Raw genomic sequence first — 26,102 nt, 5'->3', positions numbered from 1 at the left:
GGGGTTCAAAGGGGCCATGAGCCTCTAACATTTTATCAAAAAATTACAATGTTTATTAGTCTAATAGTTTCTGTATCCTTAAAAGACTACAATTGTCCAATTTCATCTGCTGTTCAGATCAAAAGTGAAATTTTAGTCTCAAAATACGTAAAAATTAGTATTTTAAAAACATTTACTCGGGAGAACGCCTCTCTCTCCCGGGGGGGATTTTCTATACTCCCCGAGCCCAGGTTATGACCACCCCCTAATTTTATTCTGAATGCGCGCACCCCTTACTATGATTTACATTGTAGTGAGTTCCTATAACTTCATCATTCCCTGGCCCTGCCTATGTCCCTGTGCTTCTGAAAACTGTATCGCTTCCTCTCTTAGTTTGGTGCCTTTTCCTCTCTTTTCTTCCTGGAGATATCTTCCCTTGCAAACTCCTTTTCTCCGTCACGCCTTCTTTCCAGAACATTACACCCCGACCAGATGGGTTCTCGCCTCAGCGAACCACTTAATTCTCAGCAAATTCTTCTCCATTAGTCCCTGTTCATAGCTACCCTTAATCTACCATCTCCGTCATCATCCCTCCATTTAATACACGAGTTCCTAATTCTTTTTTTCGTATATAAAACTCCAAATACTTTTCACCAAAAATATGTCTTAATGCCAGTGAAAGATATCTTTGCATCCTTTAAAATAATGTGCACAGATACAGGCATCCTTGATCTTGCCTGAATAATTTATTTTTCTAATATCACCTTAAAACATCTCTTATTAATTTTTTATCGCAACATATAAATATTTAAGCCACCAGTTTCACTCCCTTTCAACCAAAGTCCTCTCTTTTAAAAATTTTCATATATTATATGGCCTTCATGTTGGACAATCCATTATTTATTAATCGATAACTTAATATTAATTTATTTTATAGACGTTTTCCCGTACATTATGGTGATGAACGTTTGATTTAATTTTCCTGACTAAATTCTTAATTTTCTCAGGATTTCTCCTCAGATTCTCTCATATCCCATACCACTCCCTCCGTGATCCACGGTTTCCTTATCTTTCTATTCCCCTAGAATTTCATCGACTTTTCTGCCACTTATTTCATTCCCATTTTAACCTTTCTTACCTTTTCCTCTACAGTGTAAAAATCCCTCATCTCCCGCATGGTGATCGCCATTATTTCCAAGCATCCCCTTCTACAGTAGAATCTCGGATAACGACCACAATCCATTCCAGGAAGCTGGTAGTTATCCGAAATGTTCGCTATCCGAAACAATTTTCCCCATAAGAAAGGAAGGAAATAGGAATAATTGGTTCCTAGCTCCTATTGACTTGCTATTATTTGAAAATTACTGGCTACATAGGTATGCTTTTTTAAATGAGAATAGTTATAATGCAGTACAAATTGAGTTAAATATAAATAAAAACCTTAAAGAAAGCATTTAAACATGAGGAAACATAGGAAAACTAATCGTTTTTACTGCAATGTGATGGCGTGAGAGGATGGAGGTTTTACTTTCTATCCATTTGGGATCGCACAGTACCGAACACAAACATGGCCGCTACACATCTGTTCGCTAACTGAAATTTTCTTCGCTATTCGAGGCAAATTTTTAGCGAAATTTTTGGTCGTTATCCGAATTATTCGTTATCAGAGGCGATTGATAACCGAGGTTTCACTGTCTTACCTAGTCCCTTCAGAGATTCTACGTTCCACTTCCTCGCTTTTCTGATTTTATTAAGGTCTATTGAACCTTACATCTTATTTGGACTAGGTTGCTGTCTGAATCCGCATCCTACGTGGGAGAGATGTGCGAATTATTTACAATATTCTTTTGCCTCTACCTTACCATTATGTAATATACCCTATATCCCCGTTAAAGTTTCCAAATTGTGCTTCCTTCCGAAGAGATTTTTGAACTAAGTGCTTTGAGCAAATAACAAGTTGCTCCGGCAAAATTCTACTTCTTTTCAAAGCACTGCATGAAAGAAAGAACAGTGTATACAGTCATGCGCGCGGAGCAAAGTTATATACACCAAAAATGAAGTACGCTACGAAATGCACGGAATTCGCCATGAATCCCTGCTAAGTCAAATGATTTTTTCATCGCAAATTTTATCCTAGGTGTTTAAGTATAATTTCTACCGCTTTTTCCCCGTTCTTTCTCATTCCTAATCCTAGTTCTCCTTTTTCGTTTCTATTCCTCCCTATCCCTACTGAGGCGTTCCAGTCCCCCACCACAACTAGACTTTACCTTCCCGGGATTCCCTAATTAATTCCTCGAGCTGTTCACATACCCAGTATACTTCCTCCCCTCTATGGTTAACGGTTGGCATGTGCACCTCAACCACCATAAGGTTGATAGAACGTGTTTTAAATTCCAACACCAGAATCCTACCGCATACTTCTCACTAACCCAGTTTCCTTCTGATACCAAACCAAGCCCTCATTGACTTTCCTACTCTCCACCAGTGGCGCAGCAGCGAGGGGGGGGGGGAATAAAACCCCCCCAGAGCTCAAAATTTTTTTTAAGTTAAATCTATTTTACTTAATTGGATTAATATTGCTTATTGAATAGTGTGAAGAGTAACAACATATCCCTCAGAATGCCATAAAACTCAACCCTTTTAACCATTTATCTTAATTTTTTTGGCGGAGGGCCCCCGCACCTCCCGCTTACCCCCGGCGGGTATACCTCACCCCCAGCCCTACCCCAGTATTAGTTGCGCCTGAAACCCCCCTAGCCTATATTCCTAGTTGCGCCCCTGCTCTCCACTATACATCACACTGTACCAATCACTCCAGTAGTACCCAGTATCATTCCAACTCACCTAACACATGCCCATCAGACATGTTCTCCCTATCTCCATTCCTCTTTCGATATTTTCTAACCCACATGATTTTCTTCATATTCCATGTCCTTACATTGATGCCTTCTTCTTCTTTTTTATTTTCTCCTAATTTTCTTACTTCTAGGATGCATCTGATAAATATGTGAAATAATATAATTAGAGTCCATGGCGCCGTCACTGGCTCGAACGATCCTGTCCGGTCCTGTTGCAGTGGTGTATCCAGGAATTTCGTTTGGGGGGGGGGTCCAAAACCAAGGAGAGAAATTTTTGAAAAACCGGGTACTAAGTAATGGGTATTAAACTAATTGTAACACTTTACATAATCGAAAAAACTTCATTTGTTAAAGAAATATTTTTATTCGTGATTTTTCAATATTTTGTTTTGTTTTATGAAGGAAAATGTTTGTGTTTTTATATTTCGGGGGAGGGGGGATTCCGGACCCTCAGTCCCCCCCCTGGCTACGCCACTATCCTGTTGAATGAGTCTCCACGGCTCATTTGATTGTAACCATGACTTCATGCATGAGATAGTTGATAGGGTTTCATACATCCATTCCAGTGACGTCATTGAAAAATTAGCAGTGCCGGAACGCACTTTTTTAGAAGTGAAATATTACTACTCTGATTTTTATTACCGGTTATTATTTGAATTTTATTTCAATTTTCTTGTTTTGAATGTAGTTATACCTATATTAGAGGTTTTGAGGCAACAAAATTGATAAAAGCGTTATTTGACTATTATGTCTTTTGTTCACCGTCAGCGGAACGGCGTTCCGGCACCATGACACCACTGCTCCATTCCTTTATTCATTCAGAATTTAAAAAGGTTTATTTCTAAACTGCGGTTTTACATGTATGGGTTAGTTTTTATATTCATATACAGTAGGAAATTTGTGGGCAGGACATTTTATATTTCCCCGTTACAGGAAAATATTTTCTCTTCATCGCATGCTACAATTTGTTATTATTTATGTAATGTTTGGGAGCTTATAGAAGATATGGTAAAAATAAAAAAAAGAGTGGAACTATTTTCCCCCGTTATGGAAAGAAATTCGATGGCCTCTCCATCCCTATCACTAATAATAAGCTCTAAAAATGACTCAATTAAACTGTAGAGTCTATCACATGAATGTGTATAAAATATTGTATAATACACTACATTAGCACACACAGCAATCTATTAACTCTCAACTAACCCGACCTTTTCCTGAAGCAAAAAAAAATAAAATCTCATAAGTTGAAATCCAGATCTTGTGCAATGACAAAGAAATACACGCAAGAAGAAGCACCTTCACATACCATTCAGGGGTTAGCTCTCAGAAATGATTCACTTAATTTTGATAGAAGCACTTATTGTTAGATATAAAAGTTAGATGTGGAGAATAAACCACTGCTACTGAGTCCGTTTTGACAATAAACAGAGATAAATATATTGCATTCAAGGTTATATTGACGAAGTTTAAAGTTTATCTAAAGAATTTCATGCTTTTACAATGAGTGAGAATGATCAACAAATATTGAGAGTACGCAACCCGCGTTCCACCCAAACTGTCTGACTGGGATGGCGCGCGCTCACTCTCAGTGCGATATCTCGGGAACGAAAGGGCAGAAGTGAAAGAAGTTCGAGGTGATTCTCTGCAAATGTCTATTGAGTCGTTGTAAGAGATAAAAAAGTGATAGAATAATCCGAGAGTGACATCATCTTCAGTTATGTCCGAAAAATACCCAAATTCCATAACTGTAAGTGCGATGCGGCACGTTTTCCCGGTATCCGATTGCAAAAATAATTTTCATGATTTATTTTCTCATCAAATGGAACAAGACTGGGGGGAGTCCCCAAAGAAGTTCGAAAACTTAAAAAATAAGGACCACCCTAGCGTACTAAATACCCACCCCCCATAACTTCCGTAAAAATTAATAAGAAGGTTATTTTTAAGGTGACTCTCTAATCGAAGTTTTTATTTTACCAGCATAACAAACATTTTTTAAATAATAGCTGAGTGCCAAAAGTCTTCCTGTCCACGCACATCTGGCCTTAAACGTATTATTGCGTACCGCCAAGGCGCCACGGAATATGATAAAAAGCCCGAAAACTGCGGCCTTCAACCACCCCTAAGGAGATGAAGTAAAGTCAGCACCGAGTGGTGAACAAGAAGGTACGATGAATTTGACAAAAGATTTTCAGTGCTGGTACAAGTACTGGCCAAAAGTAACTGGGTACAGTGAGAGTTACTTCGTAAAAAGTAATCAACTTAGAGTAGATATATCTGATTTAAAAAATTAATCAGTCGGTATAATAAATACTACAATTACAATTACTTCTTGTAAGATCGTCCACTCTAGTGACCACCTGGCAACTGTCGCATGGTGCAGTAAAAAATTGGAATTGAAGCGTTTAAATGTTGAAGTTTCAATTTCAGTTGCGACACATATAATTATAGTTTATGTAACAACACAAGGGGCGTTATATTTTGTACCCATCATGAGTAGGCTACAGCATAAGGGTGGCTGAACATAAGCAAGCGAATTATGATACTCAGGAATTTGAAGTTATCTGTAGGCGTAAGTAAATCGGCGAAATCGGAAAAGTAATCGCCGATTACGAGCAAGTAACTATTGCAACGTAAGTAACGATTCCTCTTTCACCATAAAGAGTAAATTACATGTCAAAATTACATTTCGTAAAAAGTAATCGTTACAAATACAAATTACTGAATAAGTAATTAGTACAAGTAACCCGATGATTTTTACTTACCAGCACTAAATTTTTCATAAAAGTTAAGGAACGTATGAACTTGATGGAAGCGGCTGTACGAAGAACTGGACACATGGGCGTACCCAGCGAGGGGAAGTAGGGGGCAGCTGCCCCCCCCCCCCCCACTAGAAACAAAAATCGCAAATGTCTTTAATGAAAATAATATTTTTTCAAGCAAATAATTTTAAAAACTAATAAAGAGCTGTTAAAATTTCCTTAAAATGTTGGTTTCATTCACCTTTTCCATACTTAAATCTTACCTATAACTTGAACAACCATGGCTTGCCCACCCCCTAGTTTTGATCCTGGGTACCCCCTTGATTGGATACAAAGTCATATGGAGACTACATATGAAGAGGAAGTGCACCTGCTCTTCGGAAAAAAGGTAGCCGGGAATAGTCACAGGGAGAGCTATGCAAAAATTACTAGGTCAAGACTACTAAGACAATTGTAGATCGTAAGTCATCACCATTATTCAACAATCTTAAGACTGGTTTGACGCAGCTCTCCATTCCTCTCTCCTCTCCGATAGCCTTTTCATAGCTATGCATTTCTTCTCTTTTACATTCTTTACAACCTGTCCTATGTTACTCATTCAGGGCCGTCCCTTACCCTTCTTCTCTTCCACCTGTTCTTCTATGATTGTTTGCATCAGGCCATCATATCTCATAATAGGGTGGTTTCCTATTTTTTTATTGCCTAAATTGAACGATTATTACTCTTGTAGTAAGTATTTCAAGCTCTTAGATTTTTAAATGACGATATCTATTTTTTGCGATTAAATGAAAACGGAAAATTTTCAAGCGTGTGAAAATGTAACGGCTAAGTATGAATGCTGGGAAAAGCCTATGAGATGTCATTCTGGTTCCGGCTGCCGCTGCGCGAGGCTACCTTGGTGCGAGGCTATGAGCGCCGCTACGATGCAGGCTGATTCTAGGTATCTGGTGATTTTTCCGGGTATTCTTCCGCGTTTATCCATTCCGAATAATACCCGGAAAAATCACTAGATATCATCATAATCTCCGCGGAAGCCTACTTGGATGCTTCAAGGTAGCATAGTACCCTGCTAGCAGGTAGAGCTTGGCTTAAATAAGGATTATTAATACCCTATCAAACGATGGAAACTTTCCGACCATAGGCAATTTTTATAGGTCATTATTAAGAGATGTTTCCCTGAGCTCTGTGCCTCATGCATGCATTAGTAATCTCACACGATGTAAAACTCCTATCCTCTCGTGCAGAAACTAGGTCCCTGTGACGTCACATGGAGTGGCATCGCATGGGCGCCAATCTGGCCTTTTTCAAATAAGGTTTAAATTGACCATTACCTTTCGCCTAAACTGGGGTTTCTAAAAACAAATAATTTGTATTATATGAATACACTTATGGTGGGTAACGAATCGCAATCAATGCCTTTCGTTTTCTTTGATGAAGGGAACTACCCGTTTTGGCCGACTAAGTTGTCCCGTCTTCTCCTTATGGTTTCTCTTCTCCCTCTCTCTCTCTTCTCAGCTCTTACTCACTCGTTCGATTCATTTTATCTTCATTATTCTCCGAAAGCACCACAGAGCGTCAGTACACTCAAAGTAAATGGTGGGAATCCTTATAAAATCTGTATCCTGTATAACGCGAATATCCCGCCTAGCCCACCAAATCAAAACAGGTAATATGGTGGAAAAAATGCAGTAGACGCCGACTAAGAGAAATATTCACGAAAAATAAAAGCAACTCGTCGTAGGGTTCGCGATGACTCATTGGATCGTAAAAAAAATAAGAACGAACTAATCGGTGGAATGAATCTATCGAGCTTGCTCGCTAAATACATGGAGAGTGAACACGACCAGAATGTTTGGTGAAAGAGTTTGTAATCCTTAAAATAAGAAGGCCACAGAGGGTGAATACTCAAATACAGGTAGTATCTACAATACCTGTAGTATCAGTTTAACCTCGCATGCGGCCAAGGTTGCGCTGAGGATTATCAATCGACGACCGGATTTGAGCGTTAATAAATACTTGGATGACCATCAGATCGGTTTCAGGGCGGAGGGTTAACTCAAATGCCTAAACGGTTTAGAGAACGATAAAATAACTATTTATTGAGTGTGAACAAGAATATTCTAGTTCAATTGATTTTGATAATAGGGGTAGTGAATTGAGGGAAGTTAAAAACAAAACATTAATACCTTAGATAATAAGTCCATATTTGAGCACTGTTGGTCATGGTTCTGAGAAAAAGTGACTGGGCTCAATTACAGTTACTTCGTACAAAAAGTAATCAAATACAAGTACAACTTACTGACTTTAAAAAGTAATCAGTAAAATTACAGTTACAATTACTTCTTGTGAGATTGTCTACTCTAAGGAAGACCTGTCAACTGTCGAATATTGCAGTAAAAATGTGGAATAATTGAGTATTAGAAATTGCTGATTCCAATTTCCCTTGCTATACATACCTACAATTATATTGTGTGTAACAACACAAGGGGTGTCATATTTTGTACCCATCACAAGTAGACTACAATATAAGAGTGGCGTTACCTAAACAAGTAAATTAAGGTACTCTGTGACACTAAGTTATCTGTCGACCTAGGTAAATCACTGAAATCGGTAAAGTAATCGTCGATTACGAGCAAGTAACGATATCAACGAAAGTAACGGTTACTCTTCCAAATCGTAAATTACATATATAAATTACATTTCGTAAAAAGTAATAGTTACCAGTAAAAATTACTGCCAAAGTAATCGTTACAATTTATCCGATTATTTTTACTCGATTACGTTCCAACACTGGATTCGAGATATAGACTACTCATATAAATAGCATAAATAACAAGACGTACACGAGGGGGAGTCTGAGTGGGCTATTGGGAGCTGGGGAGGGACGGGACGGATGATGGGGTTGCAGGCCTCCGGGACATTACCTAACTCCTCCTGGATTTCACAGCATCATGATTAATTAGTTACGTTAAATAAATTATGGCTCCGCTTATTTCCGTTCAGATGGTTTTTGGATTTTTTAATCAATTATTTATTCCTCTTTCAACTATTTTCCTTTTGTTTTAAGCCTAATAAGGGCAATAAACGACATTACGGAACCGGAGGTTTTCTAGATAATTATTTTTTATACATTGAGCGCTTTTCGGGCGATTCCGAGCGATTTTCGGGAATGCATAAAAAGTTCCACATATCCTGCGAACAATTTTAAGATAGACACACAAAACATCAGGAGTATATACATACAAAAAATCCATATAAATGTGAAAGTAAAATAATACTCAGGCAAATATCGGAAATATTCAAGACGAGAATACAACGCGTTCCAAATCGGAGTTCATGTAACACCGTTACCGCCATACAGTACTGTCTTCGTTGAACCGTTTAATAGATCAATAACAACCCAAGATTGCACATAATCGAGATAAAAACTAAATAAAGATAACATAAGACAAGCCTTAGACAATATATCGTGTAGTAAGTAGACAAGATAAGAAATATCAAGCACCTCTTATTTTTAAATCTATCGCCTCCTTTACACATGCAGCTCTGCAGCCACATGCGTTCAAATTCCATCAGTCATCTAGAAAAATGCATTAAAAAATACCAAAGGTGCTATCGAAATCTTCGGAATTAATATCCAACTTTAAACCCTCCTCAGCGTTTGCTACTCCAGAGAAACCGGTTGCCACTCCGAAAGGGTGGTGGCACTGGCTGCGGGCCTGGAGCGGGGCTGTGGGAGGACGAGAATCTTCACTCTTGCAACGACACCCCCCAGAAGCTCGCATTTCTTGCAGGAAATACGGCGCAAGGGTGGTATGAGTGGTTTGGAAAAAGTACCATAACTGTAAAACTGAGAGAACAGGCGACGAAGTCTGCTGCATTCCCTGACAATCAGACACGTCAGCGCACGGGCGTACCCCGAATCAAAACTGGGGAGGGGGCAAAACTAGCGGTGGTTGTTCAAGTTGTAATTCTTTTGCACAGAAAAGGTTAATGAAACCACAATTTTAAGGAAATTATGACAGCAATTTATTAGTTTTTATAATTATTTGCTTGAAAAAATAGTGATTTTTATTTTAGTCCCATGTCTTATACTAATATCACATTTCTTCAAAAGGAAAATTTGTTCACAACTTTTGTTTTGAACTAAATTTATTTTCGCTCCTAGGGGGGGCAGCTACCCCCCTCCAGCCACCCGCTGGGGACGCCCATGCGTCAGTGGGAGAGAGAGTAGCACGGAAAATGAATATAAATTATTTTAAAAATCTTGAGTCCCGTGGGTTTTCTGAATTATATGACTGGGGAAGTCGGGCTCGACGTGGGTAAAGAAATAGGCCTTCAAACATGAGAGGGTGGATATATTGTACTTAATCATAACCATCACTGGGCAACAATCCCTAGATTGGTTTGATACAGCTCTCCACTCAATTCTCCTATCAGCTAACCTTTTCACATCTACGTATTTCTTCTCTTTCACATCCTTCATTACCTGTTCCATTTTTCATTCGAGGTATTATTTTCCGTTCCTTTTCCGTTCTTGCCATCTACATGTCCGTCGAATATTGTCCCCATCAGGCCATCCATCAAAGTGGCTTAGCCAGGAATTTCGCTCGGGGGGGAGGGGGGGGGGTATAAAACAAAGGGGTAAATTTTTGAAAAACAGGGTACTAAGTAATGGGTTTTAAACTAATTTTAGCACTTTTCGTAATTGAAAAAATTTCATTTGTTAATGAAATATTTTTAATTCGTGATTTTTCAATATTTTGTTGTCTTTTATGAAGGAATATGATTGTGTTCTTATATTTCGGGGGGGGGGGGAGATCTGACAAGTTCAATATCGTTAAATATCGTCCGGGGGGTCCGGACCCCCCGAACGCCCCTTGGCTACGCCACTGGGCCATCACGTCTCAAAATGTTGCTTCTTGTCAAGGTTTTCAAGAGGATTCTGTTCTTTCCTACTCATATTAGAACTTAAACATTACTTACTCGGTCGGTGTATAGGATCCTCATCGTTCTTCTACTTAGGACTTGAATAATGATAGGGTGAAGAACAGACACAGCAGTAGATATGTCAGAAAGGAAATAGGGTGAGAACAGGAGACACGTTTGTGGAAGTAGTCGGCAAAGCAATTTGTTTTAGAAGAAAAAAGCGCTCGAATGAGACATTTTTACCACAGCAATTGCGAATTTTTGACTGTTTGTCCCGTTACCATCGATCACTTTTTAGGCTTAATCGAGTGATATTTGAGGTAAATTAAAGATTATATAATTTTACTTGAATTGAGTACCAAAACCTATTGAAACCCGATAGTGGGTCGACAATGAACCCATCGTCTAAATCATTATTTCTTACCTAAGTACCTACCCATTTCATTTTCTGCCAACCCCATAATGCACATATACTTGCTAGCTTCACCATCAATTTTTTTACGTACAGTGTAAGAAATTAAATCCACATCCATCTAGGATTGATAGCTACATCGATTAATTACCCCTGGCGCTGAAATGACGAGTCTAGCCCGCCATGAACTTCCGATGCAAAATAGCGCAATTACGAGTGTAGCTCCGCATCAGATTTCCATAATTTTAGCACTATTTAGGGGAACGACATAAATATTTTGAAAGTCAAACCATGTTAAAACATCCATAATGAGCATAAAGAATTCATATTTCATGAAATATAATGCATCGGAAGGAATACAATTATTTTATACGAGTGGCGATGGCTGTGTTCTCGATGCTTGATGATCATTTTTTATGTTACTGTTCCACGTTGATTACGAACTACAAAATATCATTTCACTACCTACCATTCCGTTTCAAAATAACGACAGAAAAAGTGAATAGAGGAGAGGAGCCCGATATTCAGAAACTAAATTGGAGTGGATGGGGTAAAGAGGTGGCATGAGTAAAGGATGCCAGTCATATTAGGATGCAAATTGGGTCATGGAAGGTGGGCCGCCCAGAGGGAGGAAATCGGGGAACGCTTTGCCCGGGACTCCGTCCAAAAAAATGCTCAGTCTTCCTCATAGAGAGCTCCACCGATAAACGAAGAAGGACATGTCATTTCCATCAACATTCCAAAACGTACGCTAGCAATGAGTGTACTTCAATCACTAGCATTGAAAATAGTGGGGCACACAATTGATACCATTTTCTGGAAATGGCATTAGGAAATCGGAATCTTCATTAAAGCTCTGGTCTCGGAGCTAGTCTAAGCATAGGAAAAACGTTTATTTCAACAAGAACACAAATGCCATTGTGAAAATAATGAATATTATTCTCGAATTACTGAAAGATTCGTGACAAAAATAACGCTTGGGTTAGTCACCGCTCTACTTTATTGTTATATTGAATTATTATTAAATAAATGATATAAATGAAGTCAAAATGTTTGTTTCATGAAAATGTCCATAAGTCTGCTCATAAAGCTTGTAAAGGTATTAGTCCAAAGGGAAAAGCTTTTAATTTTCTCAATTCTATGCGCCACTATTTTGTTAATCAACACCAATGGATTTCATGCATGACAGCAAACTTTTTTAACAAAACCTGGAAAAAGTATTTTCTTGGAGTTGCCCAGAAGAGAGCAGGAAACATAGCGTTTCCCTTTGCGCACAAACCTCCAAATTAAGGCCTTCCAAGGCGTTAACATGAGCTAAATTACTTACACCGCACGAAGGTTAGGACTAAAAGTTCTTTGAGTCTACCAAAAAACGTACGAATGGTGATCCGTCTCATGCTCGGATGCACTGAGAGGGTCACGGGGGTCATGACCCGTGTCCAAAGGCAGGATAAAGTACACCCAAAAAGCCTGGAGGAAATGAATTTTTACGCGTGTAAAACAGGGACTGCGAAGCAGTTACCCGTACTAATAGGGCGAAAGCAAATTATACACGCGTTGAACTGCAGACAGGAAGCAGTAAACCTTAATGTCTTGGAGAAAGGATATTTTACGGGTGTTAATACCGGAGAGAAGGTAGTAAACGCTATGAAACTTCCCATAAAAATTTCCGTTCGCCTTTGCTCCCTCTCCAGTATTCAATTAGTATAGCGCAAAATTGCGCTTTTATTTAAAGAAAGGCTCAAATGCAAAGATGGTATCTCTATGAACAAAGCACTATTTACGAGTGCATGTGAATGAAATACAAATAGTTACGGAAAATTCTTCCGCAATAATGCGGTAAATGATATGAAAATGGTCTGCTTGTAAATGATAGGTAACAAAAATTCATTAATATTGTTTGTACATATTAATTGATTCTTTGAAAATACAAAAAACACTGGTTTTTCAAAGCTATTTGGATGCCAAATTACATCAACTTAATCAATTAACGCAAAGAAAATTCTCACATTATCAATAACATTTGGAAGTTAATCAAAATACAATGAGCTGAATAAAACGTGAATCAAATTCTCTCATTCCTCTTTTCTTTCCATCACCACTTGAGAAAAGATTTCCTACCAATGAGGCCGGCAAATTTTCGATCGATCCGATCGCAAGGAATGAGCATACTTCCATAGAGCTCGATTAAATCCGGGTCTAAAAACGATTGACAATTGTGCCCATAAATGTGAGCTAAAGAAGGCTTAGGAAGTCTTAAGAACACATGATTAAATATCACAATGAAAGACACATCGTCTCTTTAAAGGGTCCCATATGAAGCTTAGTTTCTTATCGTGCTTATTTTTTGCCGATTCCAACCGTCCTTTTTCCTTTTTGTTTCGTTCCACGGGAATGCGAATGCCATTCCATTCTTCACTGTTCTCTTTTCAATTTGCCGCAATCCGCTTACCGCCCGTTCGGCCGCCATATTCACTCAGCCTACGCCATCTACTGTCTAAATAATGAATCTCTAGGAAGAATTTCAGCCTTTCCCCTTGCGAGGTACAATAGTAGCTCACAAAAACGAAGCATTTGAGAAGCCAGAGGACAAATTAAATTGCCTCGGACAAGATTTGATCAGTGTAGACGAGTTATCTCGTCTGAGTTTGAGAAGGGATAAATACTTGATGCCAATGAGCGGGAGAAGGGGAGTATTAAATGGTGAAGTGGGTACAAATGGGTACAAATTTTTATAAACACGAGTGAAATAATGTAACGCTACATGATCAGTTTAAAGTAAGCATAAAAACTAATACAAACACAAAAAAATCCCGGGTTTGATTCACGGTATTCAGAATTATAATCAAACTAATATAGTCATATTTCAATTTTATTCTAACCCTGTACGTGTGATTAGCTTGAGTGAGCCTTTTTCAGAGAACCATAAAACTTGTTCCAACTATACCCGAACACCATAAGACTGATCCTGAATGCAAAATGGTTTTCCACAGCACTCAGTTTAATTATGTGTTCTAGTAGAAGTATTCCTTGGTCCAGAGAACACAGTAACGGCGTGCTGATCGAGCAAAGAATACTTGAATATGCCGTCAACTTAATGTCTCGAAAAATCTTCTATGAATTCATAAAATTCCATATTTTCGCTCGCTTATTTATGAATTAACAATAATAGTGTATAATTGTTAGGATGTATCATTAAACCATAAAACCCATCAACCTGTAACACCATTTACAATGAGCAAGTTTTAGTCTTGTTCATAGATGGTTAAACCAAAGATATTTTTTTTAACCTTAGCAAAGACCTGCCATCGCATTCCTAAACGTTCAAGACAAGAACATATTTTCAGCATCCGAATTATCAGATTAGATTGTATCGAGGCTCTTCAATAATTGATACACTAATTGGCTTGTGATTAGATGATTATTCCAACTCGAAGCGCGATATATACTATCGAATGCAGCACATCATTAAAAGATAAAAAAGTAGATTAAATCGGGTTGACTTGTCCATTCAGTCGAAAAATGAAAAGATATAATGGCATTAACATTATCAATCGGCATTGTGATCGTAGGTACATGAACGCATGAACGGAGTGCGTGGTTAACATCAAGTGCGCTTCCAAGGGAAGTACCGAAGTACTATTTCATAATTATAATTTATTTATTACCTATAAACTCATGTACGTTGGGTATGGCGGTGAATTTTCACTCTGCAGAGCAATGAATGCAATTATGTAGCGTAGAAGTATCATTCGACTCGTGATTGGCGCCATTTCTTTAATGTGTCTACTTTCAGCTGTCAGCGCAATTGTTGTGACTGTTGTTTTGAATACATTGGCTCCACTCACTCCATCTATTGACACAGGTATTTTATTCATGGTGCCAACTCACCCGAATCGCTGCGTGATGGGGTTGGATTGTGGAATAATGTTTATAAATGTTGTCTGCGAGCCTAAACGTATAATGGCATAGATCCTTGAAGCGTATTTCTAATTTTTAAGGAGGGAGAAGCCATTATACTGCCTGGTTGTTCAATCAAGTTACGATGGCGTTTGTGGGTGGAACGACAGGGAGCGATGTTGCTCAAAAATTGTTGGATACGCTGCAGAACGACTTGAAAAATGTATCTTTAGAAACCAAAAAAAAGTACCCTCAAATTAAGGAGGTATGTGGTTCTCAGTTTCATTCATGCTTTCCGGCTTAATTGTTATTGTCTTCCTTACTGGGTATTTAATTTTACTGCTGAGAATATGTCCTTTTCTAAAAGCAGGGTAAACGTTCAACCTTCTACAGTAGTCATGTATTAAATAGACCCTTAAATTTTACATAAACTCTTATGCAAAGTGATGGGGAAGGAAAGTAATTTATGTCAGTAGGCGAAGTCGCTCCACTTAGATCACTGACAAATGAGTATGACGTTTAGAGAGCACTGTCATTTCAGGACTGCGCCTTTGACTTTGATAATTTCTATAGTTGTAAACGTTTGTTCAAATCACTGCGAGATACGGAGCATAATTGTATAAACTACCAGAAAACCTTCCATTTCCTCTGACATTGTATTTGTTTATTGCTGAATTTTCAGTCATGTGAAGAAGGAATTATCAAAATAAGGAATGCTGCTGCCAATCCACAAACCCCTGTATTTTACATAGTCAACCAAATTTTGTACCCACTAGTGCAGGGATGTGAAACCAAGGACACCAAAATCGTGAGGGTACGTTACTCATAGGGTTGGTTTTACTTTGTGGGTAGACTTGAAGTAGTTTTAATGAAATTTCAACATTGTATCATTCTTGTCCCCTTCTTAGCTCTGCCTCGGTATCATACAGCGCTTAATGATGCAACAGACTGTTGATCAGAAAGGGGCCCGCTGCATCACTGATACTTTGTGGATTCTTATGGAGTCGGGAGTTGAAGAAGTGAAAGTTTTACAGACTGTGACGTTACTCTTAACAACTAACACAATTGTGCATGGAGACACATTAGCACGGGTAAGTATCGACGTTTATGATTTAGAATCGATAATATCTATCTAAGGATAGTATCACTCTCTATAAGATCATCTGAAAATTGGTGAAATACATCCAATTCGTCATGAATTGATGGTAGTGGAGGGAAGTGTCGCTAGTACTCCTACACCGATTGACAGTTGGGTTCAAACTGAAATTAAGGCTCCTGCAGATATGATAAAACTAGCATACCATGTAATTTTTATCATCTACAAGAGCCATCGTGTTTAATCGGACAAAAATGGCCTCTTATTGTTACAAGGAGTAATTGTTAAAAGCATTTCATCTTTGGGCGTCCTTATTGTCATCTCCTGTCATTCAACTTGTAAACCCTCAAGCACTGCCTGTGAGACAAATACTTTACTTTTCCACATAAAACTGTATGTTCTTTGGCACTACCCCTATTAAGGGCCTCCATGGTTTGAGCGAATGTGACACTACAGGTTGTGTCAATTATCCTGGAAAAAATGCAATTTTTTTGTTCCTAAACACTGGTAATTGGTGATGCATAGTGGAGCTTCCATAATCCATCCTAAGGGACGGTAAAGGTCAAGTGGAATCATTCATGATGGTTTTCTTGGCAGTTATGCCTTTGGTTTCTGTGCCATGCTCTCTCTACATATTTAGTGTTCATTTCATTGAATATGTAATAGCTTAGGCTAGGAATGGGAGAGGAGGGGAGTGTTAGCAAGGATGGGCTTGGGAAGTGATTAGAGGGTAATTGGACAAATGGTTAATATTATGGCAGATGATCAAGGTTCTCCTGTGCCCATTTTTCAGTGATTCAAATACTTAATTCTTCTATTCTATGCATTTGTACAATCAGTATGATTATCACTGTGAAGTTTTGTTTATATTCTCTTGTTCATGCTGTAGTACAACATTTACGTACATATAAATTCGTTTCAGGGGGATCGGGTTGGTGTGGTGGCTAGAGTGTTGGCTTCCCACCTCATGGGCTCAGGTTCAAATCCCGACGGTGGCAGAGAATTTTTAGAGATTGCCCGATCCCTGCTTGAGTGTTGTGGGGAGGACATTTCAAGCGCAAAACTCAGTGGTGGCAAAAATGAACTCGGCTGTTAGTCGCCTCCTCCAAATACCATACCACCATACCATAAAATGGTTTCAGGGTGGACTTGGTGGAAGATTGAAATATCCGTGGTAAAACTTGTAAATGATCATTTCCACACTTTATTTCATAACTGAACTACCGACCATGGTTTCAATATATTATGTCATTTTCAAGGTTCCTTTGGAAATGACGTAATATGTTAAAACCATGGTCAGTAGTTGACTTGTAATTTAAATTGTGGAAATTACCATTTGTTATTAATATCATGGGTAACATTTACAGATTGACGTATGATTTAATCATGCTTCTAGCCATGTAGTGATATGATTGAAGGATTGCCATTGAGGAGTCCTATCAATCCCACTTTTTTACATGAAGCCTTGAGGGGTATTGCTGGTTTATAATACTATCACTGGTGTTATTGATTGGGGAATTTTTGCGTCACTTAGCGTATTTCATACTGCAAACTCTAAATCCTTAGTATGAATACTCACCTTACTATCGACAAACCAACCCAGATTTGCCACTTCATCCCATTTTCTAGGAAAAAATAGTGAAGGTGAAATTCCCAAATAATGGGTTGGTTGGTGTGTTATAGGGTATGGAATCCAGATAAGTAGAGGCCAGCAAGTGGTCGAGAAAACACTCTGTGTCCACCTCTGTGACAGTGTGGGATTGGTGGAGAGAGAGACGCAATTACCTAAATATTCCGTACTGTATTTTACGAATGTTTTCGAAGTTCTCTGACAAGCACGACTGACTCAGAGACTGAATGTGGCCATCTGAGATGTTCAGTCTAGTGACCACCAAGCAGTTAATAGACAGAATAGCATTTGCCCAAGGGAAAACCCCGTACCAGCCCCTTGTATCCCCTGCCATCCCCACGCAACCCTTCCTTTCCAAAGGGGTTGTTTGAGGCAGTTAAGGCAGAGAGCTGAATGGTGGCTAGAAATCTTGAAATGCGTATGCTGGGCGAATGGCCATGGTCATCCACTGCTTTAACTTGGTTGCCTTAACCATGAACACGAGCTCAGATGACCGTAGGGCCAGAATATGGAGAGTTCAGGTTTTGTGTTCACTAGCAGGGCCTCTACAGCTAAGTTCATATAACAAGTGTGCAGCTAGATCTTGAGATGTAAATATTAAGAATTTTCTTCAACATTTTTCATAAGCATTGTTCAGTTGACTGATTTTCAATATGCATGTGTTATTTTTCTTTCAAGAATTTAGTCCTATGCTTTCGCCTGCACTTCACCAAGGATTCTACAACAATCAACACAGCTGGTGCTACAGTGAGGCAACTAGTGTCCCTTGTGTTTGAGCGAGTGGTTGCTGAGGATAACTACTTCCACGACAAGGAGACGGTCCAGCGTGATGTGCAGTTAGAAGAACTGAAAATACCCAGCAATGTTGCTCCTAAAGGCTTGAGGCCATGTGCTGCAGATGCCTACTTAATGTTCCAGGTGAATATTTTTCTCAGGCAATTTTATTCTTTATGTGTCTGATGTTATTTTTGCTGCTGTTATAAATTCCTAATTTGGCCACTTATTTCTTTGCTGGCATATGTAACTACGTTTTAATGGAAACTGGAATATAAATAATTAGTCCGGTTGAAATACCTTATATTTGCATGTGGAAACCATTATTGACCGTAATGGCGATTACTCTTCTTTTCAGAAGAGTTTCAAGAAAGTTTTTTGAATGGTGTGTATAAAATATATTGGTATCACCAGCTAAAGTTTGTCATTTAACCTAGAAATTCAATGGAATGCTCACCTATCCCTATTTAGTCAATAGCTATGATGTACCCCTAAGGATCAATCTCTCTTGTTCGGTGTAAGGCATCATGAGGAATGATTCGTACTGTGGAATTTTAATAGCTTTGTTATAGTACACTAATAAATATTTGCTCTGAATAAGTGATGTATTCTTGCTATAAAAAAATAATTTCTCCAGCTTAAATTTCTTATCATCATTTGGATTACTATAATGCAGCCTGACCATGATTTTTCTGCTCAGACTTTAACTTGGTATCTAAAGGTGAGGTAATGCGATTTCTTATCCGTGATATGAGACTAGTGGCTGTGTATGCTGATATTGTTCCTGTATTCTTCTCATCTGTGATTATTTTTAGAATAAATTAAGTCTCTAACAGTTTAATAAGTTTAGTCTCTTTTCTTTGTTTTTCATAGTTCTCAAGAATTGAAAATGAAAAATGTCTCACTCTGTCACCCTGTGGCATTTAATCTCAGTCATGGCTGGCCTAAGGCTAGTGTATTTTTTGGTGAATTGGTTGTCACAAATGGGTGGAATTCAACACATTTTCATGCAGAGTGGTCTTGTTTCTATAAGTCCGAATGTTCCATGGTGTCCGAGCTCTAGCCTCTAACCATGTGCTTTTAATGAGCCAGTGCAGCTCATCTTTATTACAATCAAACCTAAGCCTATGAGAGAGGCTTTATATGCATGAGAAATTCTGAGAACTTCATATTCATCCTTTCAAGAATCTGGATTGATTTCTATCCAGAATAACCATGTCTTACTCCTACTTGTAACCATGAAAACACATCCTATCACGTCAGTACTTTAACGTCCTGGGTGTCCATCCACATTTAACCTGGTACATTAGACCCTTCTCCAATGGTTGTTGTTGTATCATGTATTCATATTACGATACATATAAATCCTATGGATTTGCATAGGTGCTGATTTTGCTTTTTATTGCTTTACTCTCGGTATTCTAATATTTAAAATGCTGACTGGCATTTTAAGTCAGTTGATTCTGGTATAATTCTTGGTGTTATACTAAGTAGTGTATCATTGTATGTATCGGCAATTAAACTGATTCATCACCCAGCTCACTTGAAATGGAAATCATGTAGTGGCTGGACCTTATCATATTATACCCTTGCTCTATTTCAGTGGCTTAATTAGTTAGTGACTGCAAACTTTAGAAATATAAATTGGTATTTCAAAATATCATCTGGGTTTACTTAAGTACTATTAGACTGCTGGTATTTCCATGGTTTATTCTATCTTGGACCTGAGGAAGCCAGCAAGATAGCCACCATTTCATCTCTTAAATGAAACGCCATGGCGGTAATCCTAAAAATTACAAAGCCAACGTATATTCAAGCCCTGCAAAAAACTTCACAACTTCTAAAGGAAAGGATTGAAAGCTCAAAGATATTTGAATCTTGTGGACAGGAATGAGAGAAGCATTAATGCATTCAAGATATATTTTGAGCTTATTTTTTTAATTAGGGAAAAAGAAGTCATGAGTTCTTTATGGCAAAATGTTTTTCTGAGGGGATATCTGTGGCTCAAATAGTCCATTTTCATGTTCAAATTTTGTTTATCTATGTCTATAGTGTGCTTACTCTTTTATTCTTGTTATTTGTTTCTAGGATTTAGTCCAACTTGTCAATGCTGACCAGCCATATTGGCTCATTGGCATGACTGAAATGACACGCACCTTTGGACTTGAACTGCTGGAGTCTGTGTTAACCAATTTCTCATCTGTCTTCTTTGAGGTATGTACTGAAGTGACAACAATCTGTCGGACTCCATCAATCATTTTCTGTGGCATAGGTTTCGCTGTCTCTAGCTACAGCTGAAACTTAACCCATTCGCATCCACAAGTGCAGTGGTACGTGGCCTGAAGTTGGCCACAGACACCACAAGCGTACCACTACGCAGAATGCATAGTGGTATCTATCATTTGATCCTGCTGCTATCTTATGAGTTTTTGTGTAAGTTTTTGGCCAGGTAGTGTACCTGATAGCAGCTGCCATCTGGTGGCTATTTAGAAAAAATTTTCCATCGTAAATTGCCTTCGAAATACGTTTCTTACTTGTAGATTTTATTCACCTGAAAATTGGACTACAGTACACTCCTGATTATCCAGGCTAATGATGGGGAGAGACGGCACAAATAATCGGAAAACACGGATAACCCAAACTTTCACTTAAATGTCTTGCAATGCTCATAATTTACCTAAAACACACAATATATTATTATTTATTCAGTTATTCTGTTATTTTAGAGTGATTCCCGGACTTGAGGAGAGCTTTCTTCACCAGTTTGCGATCTTTTTAGCGGAGCGCGGTCGTGCACTGCGAGGCTTGGAATTCAGGAACACGTTGCTCCCGTGAATGTAGCTAGCGCGCAGTCGTTTCCATTTTACAAATGGGATTCTAATGGAAATAATAAGCCCGGTTTATCCTAGCATTAATGCAGCAATTCCGATGATTTTGCGTCCGATTTTACTTTTTTATGAAGACCGTGGAAAAAATTGAGGAAGAGTAAAAATCATGCACGGATAATCCGCAACCCGGTTAAACCACAGCCGGATAATCGGGAGTCTGCTTTAATCCCAATCATTTCAATCCCAAGTGATGGATGCGAATGGGTTAATAGTGGAAGCAGTTGCATGAAGACTTCACAGGATCGCCACCAAGTCAGGAACTGCATTAATGCTGACGTTTCGATGTCCGGCTCGGCCATCGTCCTCAGGTCAAGGACGATGGCTGAGTCGGACATTGAAACTTTGGCAGTAATGCAGTTCCAGACCCAGTGGCGATCCCAAGAACTCTTCACGCAACCTTTAGCCGGGAAAGCACTAAATCTTTCTCGGAAGCAGTTGCTTTGGTAAAATGAAAGTAATTGATGATGATTTTTAAATCAAACAGCTTTAAATGTTGGGCATCACCTTCAGCTCAATGTCCATATTTTGCCTGTAGGGCATTGGTAATTGTATAGGTTTTACAAAGTTTATTATGTATATCCATACCTTGTATCTTATCTGCTATTGATGTATGAGATCCTTGGTCATATAAACTGTAATATTGCTCTCTCAATCTTAAAATGTAAATGGTTTTGGGCTTAAAATTTTTGTGTTTTTTACATGTGATTTTTTTTCTCTTTTCAGCATCCTGAGTTTTGTTTTCTTCTAAAGGAGCGTGTTTGTGCTCTTGTGATCAAATTATTTTCTCCTAATATAAAATACCGGAATACTGTTCCTGCAAATCTGCAACAAGCTACACCCTTGGACAAGCCTTATTTTCCTATTAGTATGAGGCTCCTTCGAGTGGTGTCCATTTTGATTCAGAAGTATCACAGCCTTTTGGTAAGCATCAGCAAATATTGTGCACTGCTTGAAATTCTTTGAAAATGGGAGTACTAGATGTTGTATTTTTTCATATTGCTGCTTTAACTTTATGTTTTTGATATCTAATTGAGCCTTTGCCTTCTTTCAGGTGACGGAGTGTGAAATATTTTTGTCACTAATAGTGAAGTTTCTGGATCCAGACAAGCCTGTCTGGCAGCGATCGTTAGCGTTGGAGGTGCTTCATAAGATGACAGTCCAACCTGAGCTTCTTAAGTCATTCTGTGAATGCTACGACCTCAAAGCTCATGCCACCAACATTTTCCAGGACATAGTCAATTCTTTGGGTGCATATGTGCAGTCTCTTTTTGTGAATCCACAGTTGCTTGGGCAACCTGGCAGCTCAGGTAATATTTGATTACAACCATGTACAGTCCAGGTAAAAAAAATTAACCACCTTCATGCGGAAGAACTTCTCCAGTTGGGACTTGTTCGGAGCACAATGGCAAAACTGTATGCCTCATTGTATTCCTTTGTGTTCTATTGCTTTGGTTTCATATGTCTTGCAAATTATGAGTAGTTGTGGCCAAAGAATGATTTTTTTTATCACTCCAATTGTTTGGATTCCAATTCTGAATTACTAGAGTTATCATGGTATCGCTTTTATTCTTGTGTTTCACATGTGCTGATATCGTCACTGATCAATTTACAGTGATATTATATGAAAAACTTGCTCTAATCTGTGTTCATGATGACTTTTTTTATGGAGAAATTGGAACTTTTCTTCCTTGCTAACATCACAAATATATCCTATCAGCAGGAGGGCTTTTAGTAATCAAGTGATGAATTATACGTGTTATTTACTCCAGACTTTAACCCAATATACTCCACGGGTAAAAAATGCCACGAAAAAATCATGAGGCTGAGCTGGGAATCTAACCTAGATCTCCCAATTGACAGTCCAGTATACTGCCAGTTATTTTACCAAGCCCTCTTCCTGTGGTGAGTTTGCTATGAGCAGCTGTAATTGAGCTCTTCAGAGGTATGGGGTAGGGGTGCAGTGCTAAAAAATATTGGCCACTGACCTTTATAAAGTGTTGCCCATGTGACGTTTATAAGTCTAGGCACAAGTGGTTCATTTATTTAACTCGGACTGTACCATCTACATATGTAACCCAATCAGAAAGATGATTTCTGGCATTTAAAAATGTCAAAATGGCGTGAATCATCCTTGCCATTGCCTTGCTTTATTTTGATCAAATGCATTTCAATGATATATTATGATCTCATCTCAAGAAGTTTTTCTTTAGATGTCTTTCAGGGAATCTTACTAATGACTCTATATTATATCCAAAAATCTGGGTTCAAAAGAAAAAATTTAATTGGAAAGTTCTAGTTTCAGTTGAAGGAGCTGAGTGTATTTATTGTTTTATTTAACCCTTAACCTGCTCCCATCGCCGTAGTAGACTGATCCCATCGTCCATTGACAATTTGAACTATGCATCTACTCTCCGTGTCCGTAGGTGCTCAGAAGTTCTTCCTTTGACAAGTAGATGTCATGCGAACATCTTTTACTCATCTTTTTATTTTTATTGCCCTTCAGCAGCCGCTAGGAACCCTCTGTAGCCTATTTCAGCTTATTTGCACATTTAAAGGGTGAAAAAATGTGGCTTATTTTGTGGTATCATGATATAGGGAAAAAAAAGGAAATTTACTTTGTGGTGGCACCATGGTCATTGATGATGTGTCAGTGTGGTGGAATGTGCTAATTGAATTGTGTTTTCCTGGAGTTGAGTGCTGTAAAATGGTGCGTTTTGCATTGCAGGCTCTTCGAGTGTGGCCCAAGGACAGCCTCCAGCGCTCTTGGCAGGCATGCCAGTGGGCCCTGGTGTCTCTCCACAACCTGGCTTCTTTTCTCGTGGTGTCTGGCTGCCGCTGGTGGCCACTCTTCCCTGTGGCCAAGCAAAAGCAACATAGTAAGTACAGGAAACTCAAAAGAATAGGGTGGTTTCCTATTATTTTTCATTGCCTAAGTTGAAAGATTATTACTCCTGGAGTACGTATTTCACGCTGTTAGATTTTTAAATGACGATATCTATTTTTCACGATAAAATGAAAAGTGAAAATTTTCAAGCACACAAAAATGCGACAGCTAAGTATGAATGCTGGTGAAAGCCCGTGTGACGTATTTTTGGTTCCCGCTGCCACCGTGTGAGGTGGCCTTGGAGCGAGGCTTAGAGCGCCACTACGATGCAGGCTGCTAGCAAGTAGCAAAGTACCCAGATAGCAGGTAGCGCTTGGCTTAAATAAGGATTATTATTACCATATCAAACGAAGGATACTTTACGACCAAGGGCAATTTTAATAGGTGATATTAAGAAATGTTTCCCTGAGCTCTGTGCCTCATGCATGCATTGGTAATCTTACACGATGTAAAACTCCTATCTACTCACATAGAAATTAGGTCCCTGTGACGTCACGTGGAGTGGCATCGCATGGGCGCCAATCTGGCCTTTTTCAAATGAGGTTAAAATTGACCATTAACATTCGTCTAAACTGGGACTTCTAAAACCAGATGATTTGTATATTATGAATGCACTGATGGTGGGTAACGAATCACAATCAATGCCTTTTGTTTTCTCTGATGAAGGAAACATCCCTATTGCCTAGATTGAGAATTCTGAAGATGTGTATTTTTTCCCCAGACAAACTTATTAAGGGAAGTTAGATTTGTAGCAAACATAGGTGAAGTCCTTGACTTATAAATAGATATTTAGTGTATTCCAAGTAGGTATGTATTATGAGGTATTTTGAACTCAAGTTTTCATTGACGAGTTCACGTCAATTGACATGCTCTGTATCTGGGCTTGGACAGGACTACTACAATTTACATTCTCCACACTGAATGTGTATCGAGATTCTACTTTATTATGAAATCTAGAATTTATGTTCTGAAAATTATTTTATGGCCATAACTTTTTACAATAGCTCATGTTTACAACAGATATTAATTTTTGCCTGCAAAAGCCATTTTAATGAAGAAACATATTTTACTGCACAACCCTAAACAATGAACATAAAGGCCTTTGTACCCATACGAGTTTAGTTGTTAAAATTAAATGCCATCCCTAGATCAGAAAGGCTTCCAAAGTGTCAACATGTAGCTTCCATAAGTAAGCTTGAGCGTCATCATGGTGTCAAGCAAATGTGTTGTTCTTGGAAGCCAAATCTTTTGAAGTCTTCTCAAATTTTTGGCCAAATTACCTGAAGTCTTTCATCAATTGGTGGTATTTTGTCTTTATTTTCAGTCTTGAGATGCTGGATAAGATTGAGCCTCCCTGTATTCCAGATGGATATGGAATTTCCATTGCCTATGCATGTTTACTGGACATCATTAGATCCATATCGATTACTATCGAATGTGTTGTCCCAAACAGTGAGGGGCAGCCAACGCAAATAGAATACATTGCTACAGAAGAGGAAAACAAATTGCACTGCCAACTGATAAATTCCAGTTGGTGTGGTTTATTGGCTGCGTTGAGCCCTCTTATTGATGCAAGGTAAGCTTGTCACTGGCTAGCAGTTTCACATTTTATTGCTTAGGTAAATTTGTATGTTTTTTTCATTACTTTGGGCTGTTTTTGCGTAGAAATGTCTATCTCAATTTGTTGAGTAATTTTTACTTTGGAAAACAGTACTGATCTGTATTTGCTAGTATTACCTAACACGTAAGTAATTATCCAACAGAGTTTTGCAGTTGCTGCTAACAAATACCCTAAGAATGCAGTTGTCTTGCCGTTACGTTTATGTCAACACTTACCTGTAAGATTGATTTCAGGAATGTACTGTTTGAATATCTTTAAAAGTTATGTTCCATACTTCCATTTTTGACGTAAATAGTGCTAAAAAGTATTTTAATTATTTTTATGGCTAGTTTGTGTGTGTGTGAGTTACTATTAGCTCCTCACTGACTAGAG

General features: G+C 38.5%; 1 protein-coding gene across 3 annotated transcripts in view; it reads left to right on the top strand.

Moving 5' to 3' along the window:
* Positions 1–14,569: 14,569 nt before the first annotated feature.
* LOC124171827 (protein MON2 homolog) overlaps positions 14,570–26,102 on the top strand; it is a 65,642-nt gene continuing 54,109 nt past the window's right edge. Inside the window, exons 1-10 of one of the 3 annotated variants that reach the window (XM_046551176.1) lie at positions 14,570–14,802; positions 14,939–15,102; positions 15,520–15,651; positions 15,746–15,928; positions 18,242–18,481; positions 20,426–20,551; positions 21,949–22,146; positions 22,277–22,532; positions 23,951–24,101; positions 25,434–25,685. In XM_046551176.1, coding sequence (XP_046407132.1) covers positions 14,718–14,802; positions 14,939–15,102; positions 15,520–15,651; positions 15,746–15,928; positions 18,242–18,481; positions 20,426–20,551; positions 21,949–22,146; positions 22,277–22,532; positions 23,951–24,101; positions 25,434–25,685 — 1,787 coding nt within the window. In that variant the 5' untranslated portion in view covers positions 14,570–14,717. The other 2 variants (XM_046551175.1, XM_046551177.1) reach the window with 2 other exon arrangements.

Source organism: Ischnura elegans, chromosome X (genome assembly GCF_921293095.1).
Source record: "Ischnura elegans chromosome X, ioIscEleg1.1, whole genome shotgun sequence".
In the NCBI taxonomy this organism is placed as follows: domain Eukaryota; kingdom Metazoa; phylum Arthropoda; class Insecta; order Odonata; family Coenagrionidae; genus Ischnura; species Ischnura elegans.
This window is presented reverse-complemented; position numbering and strand designations above follow the sequence as displayed.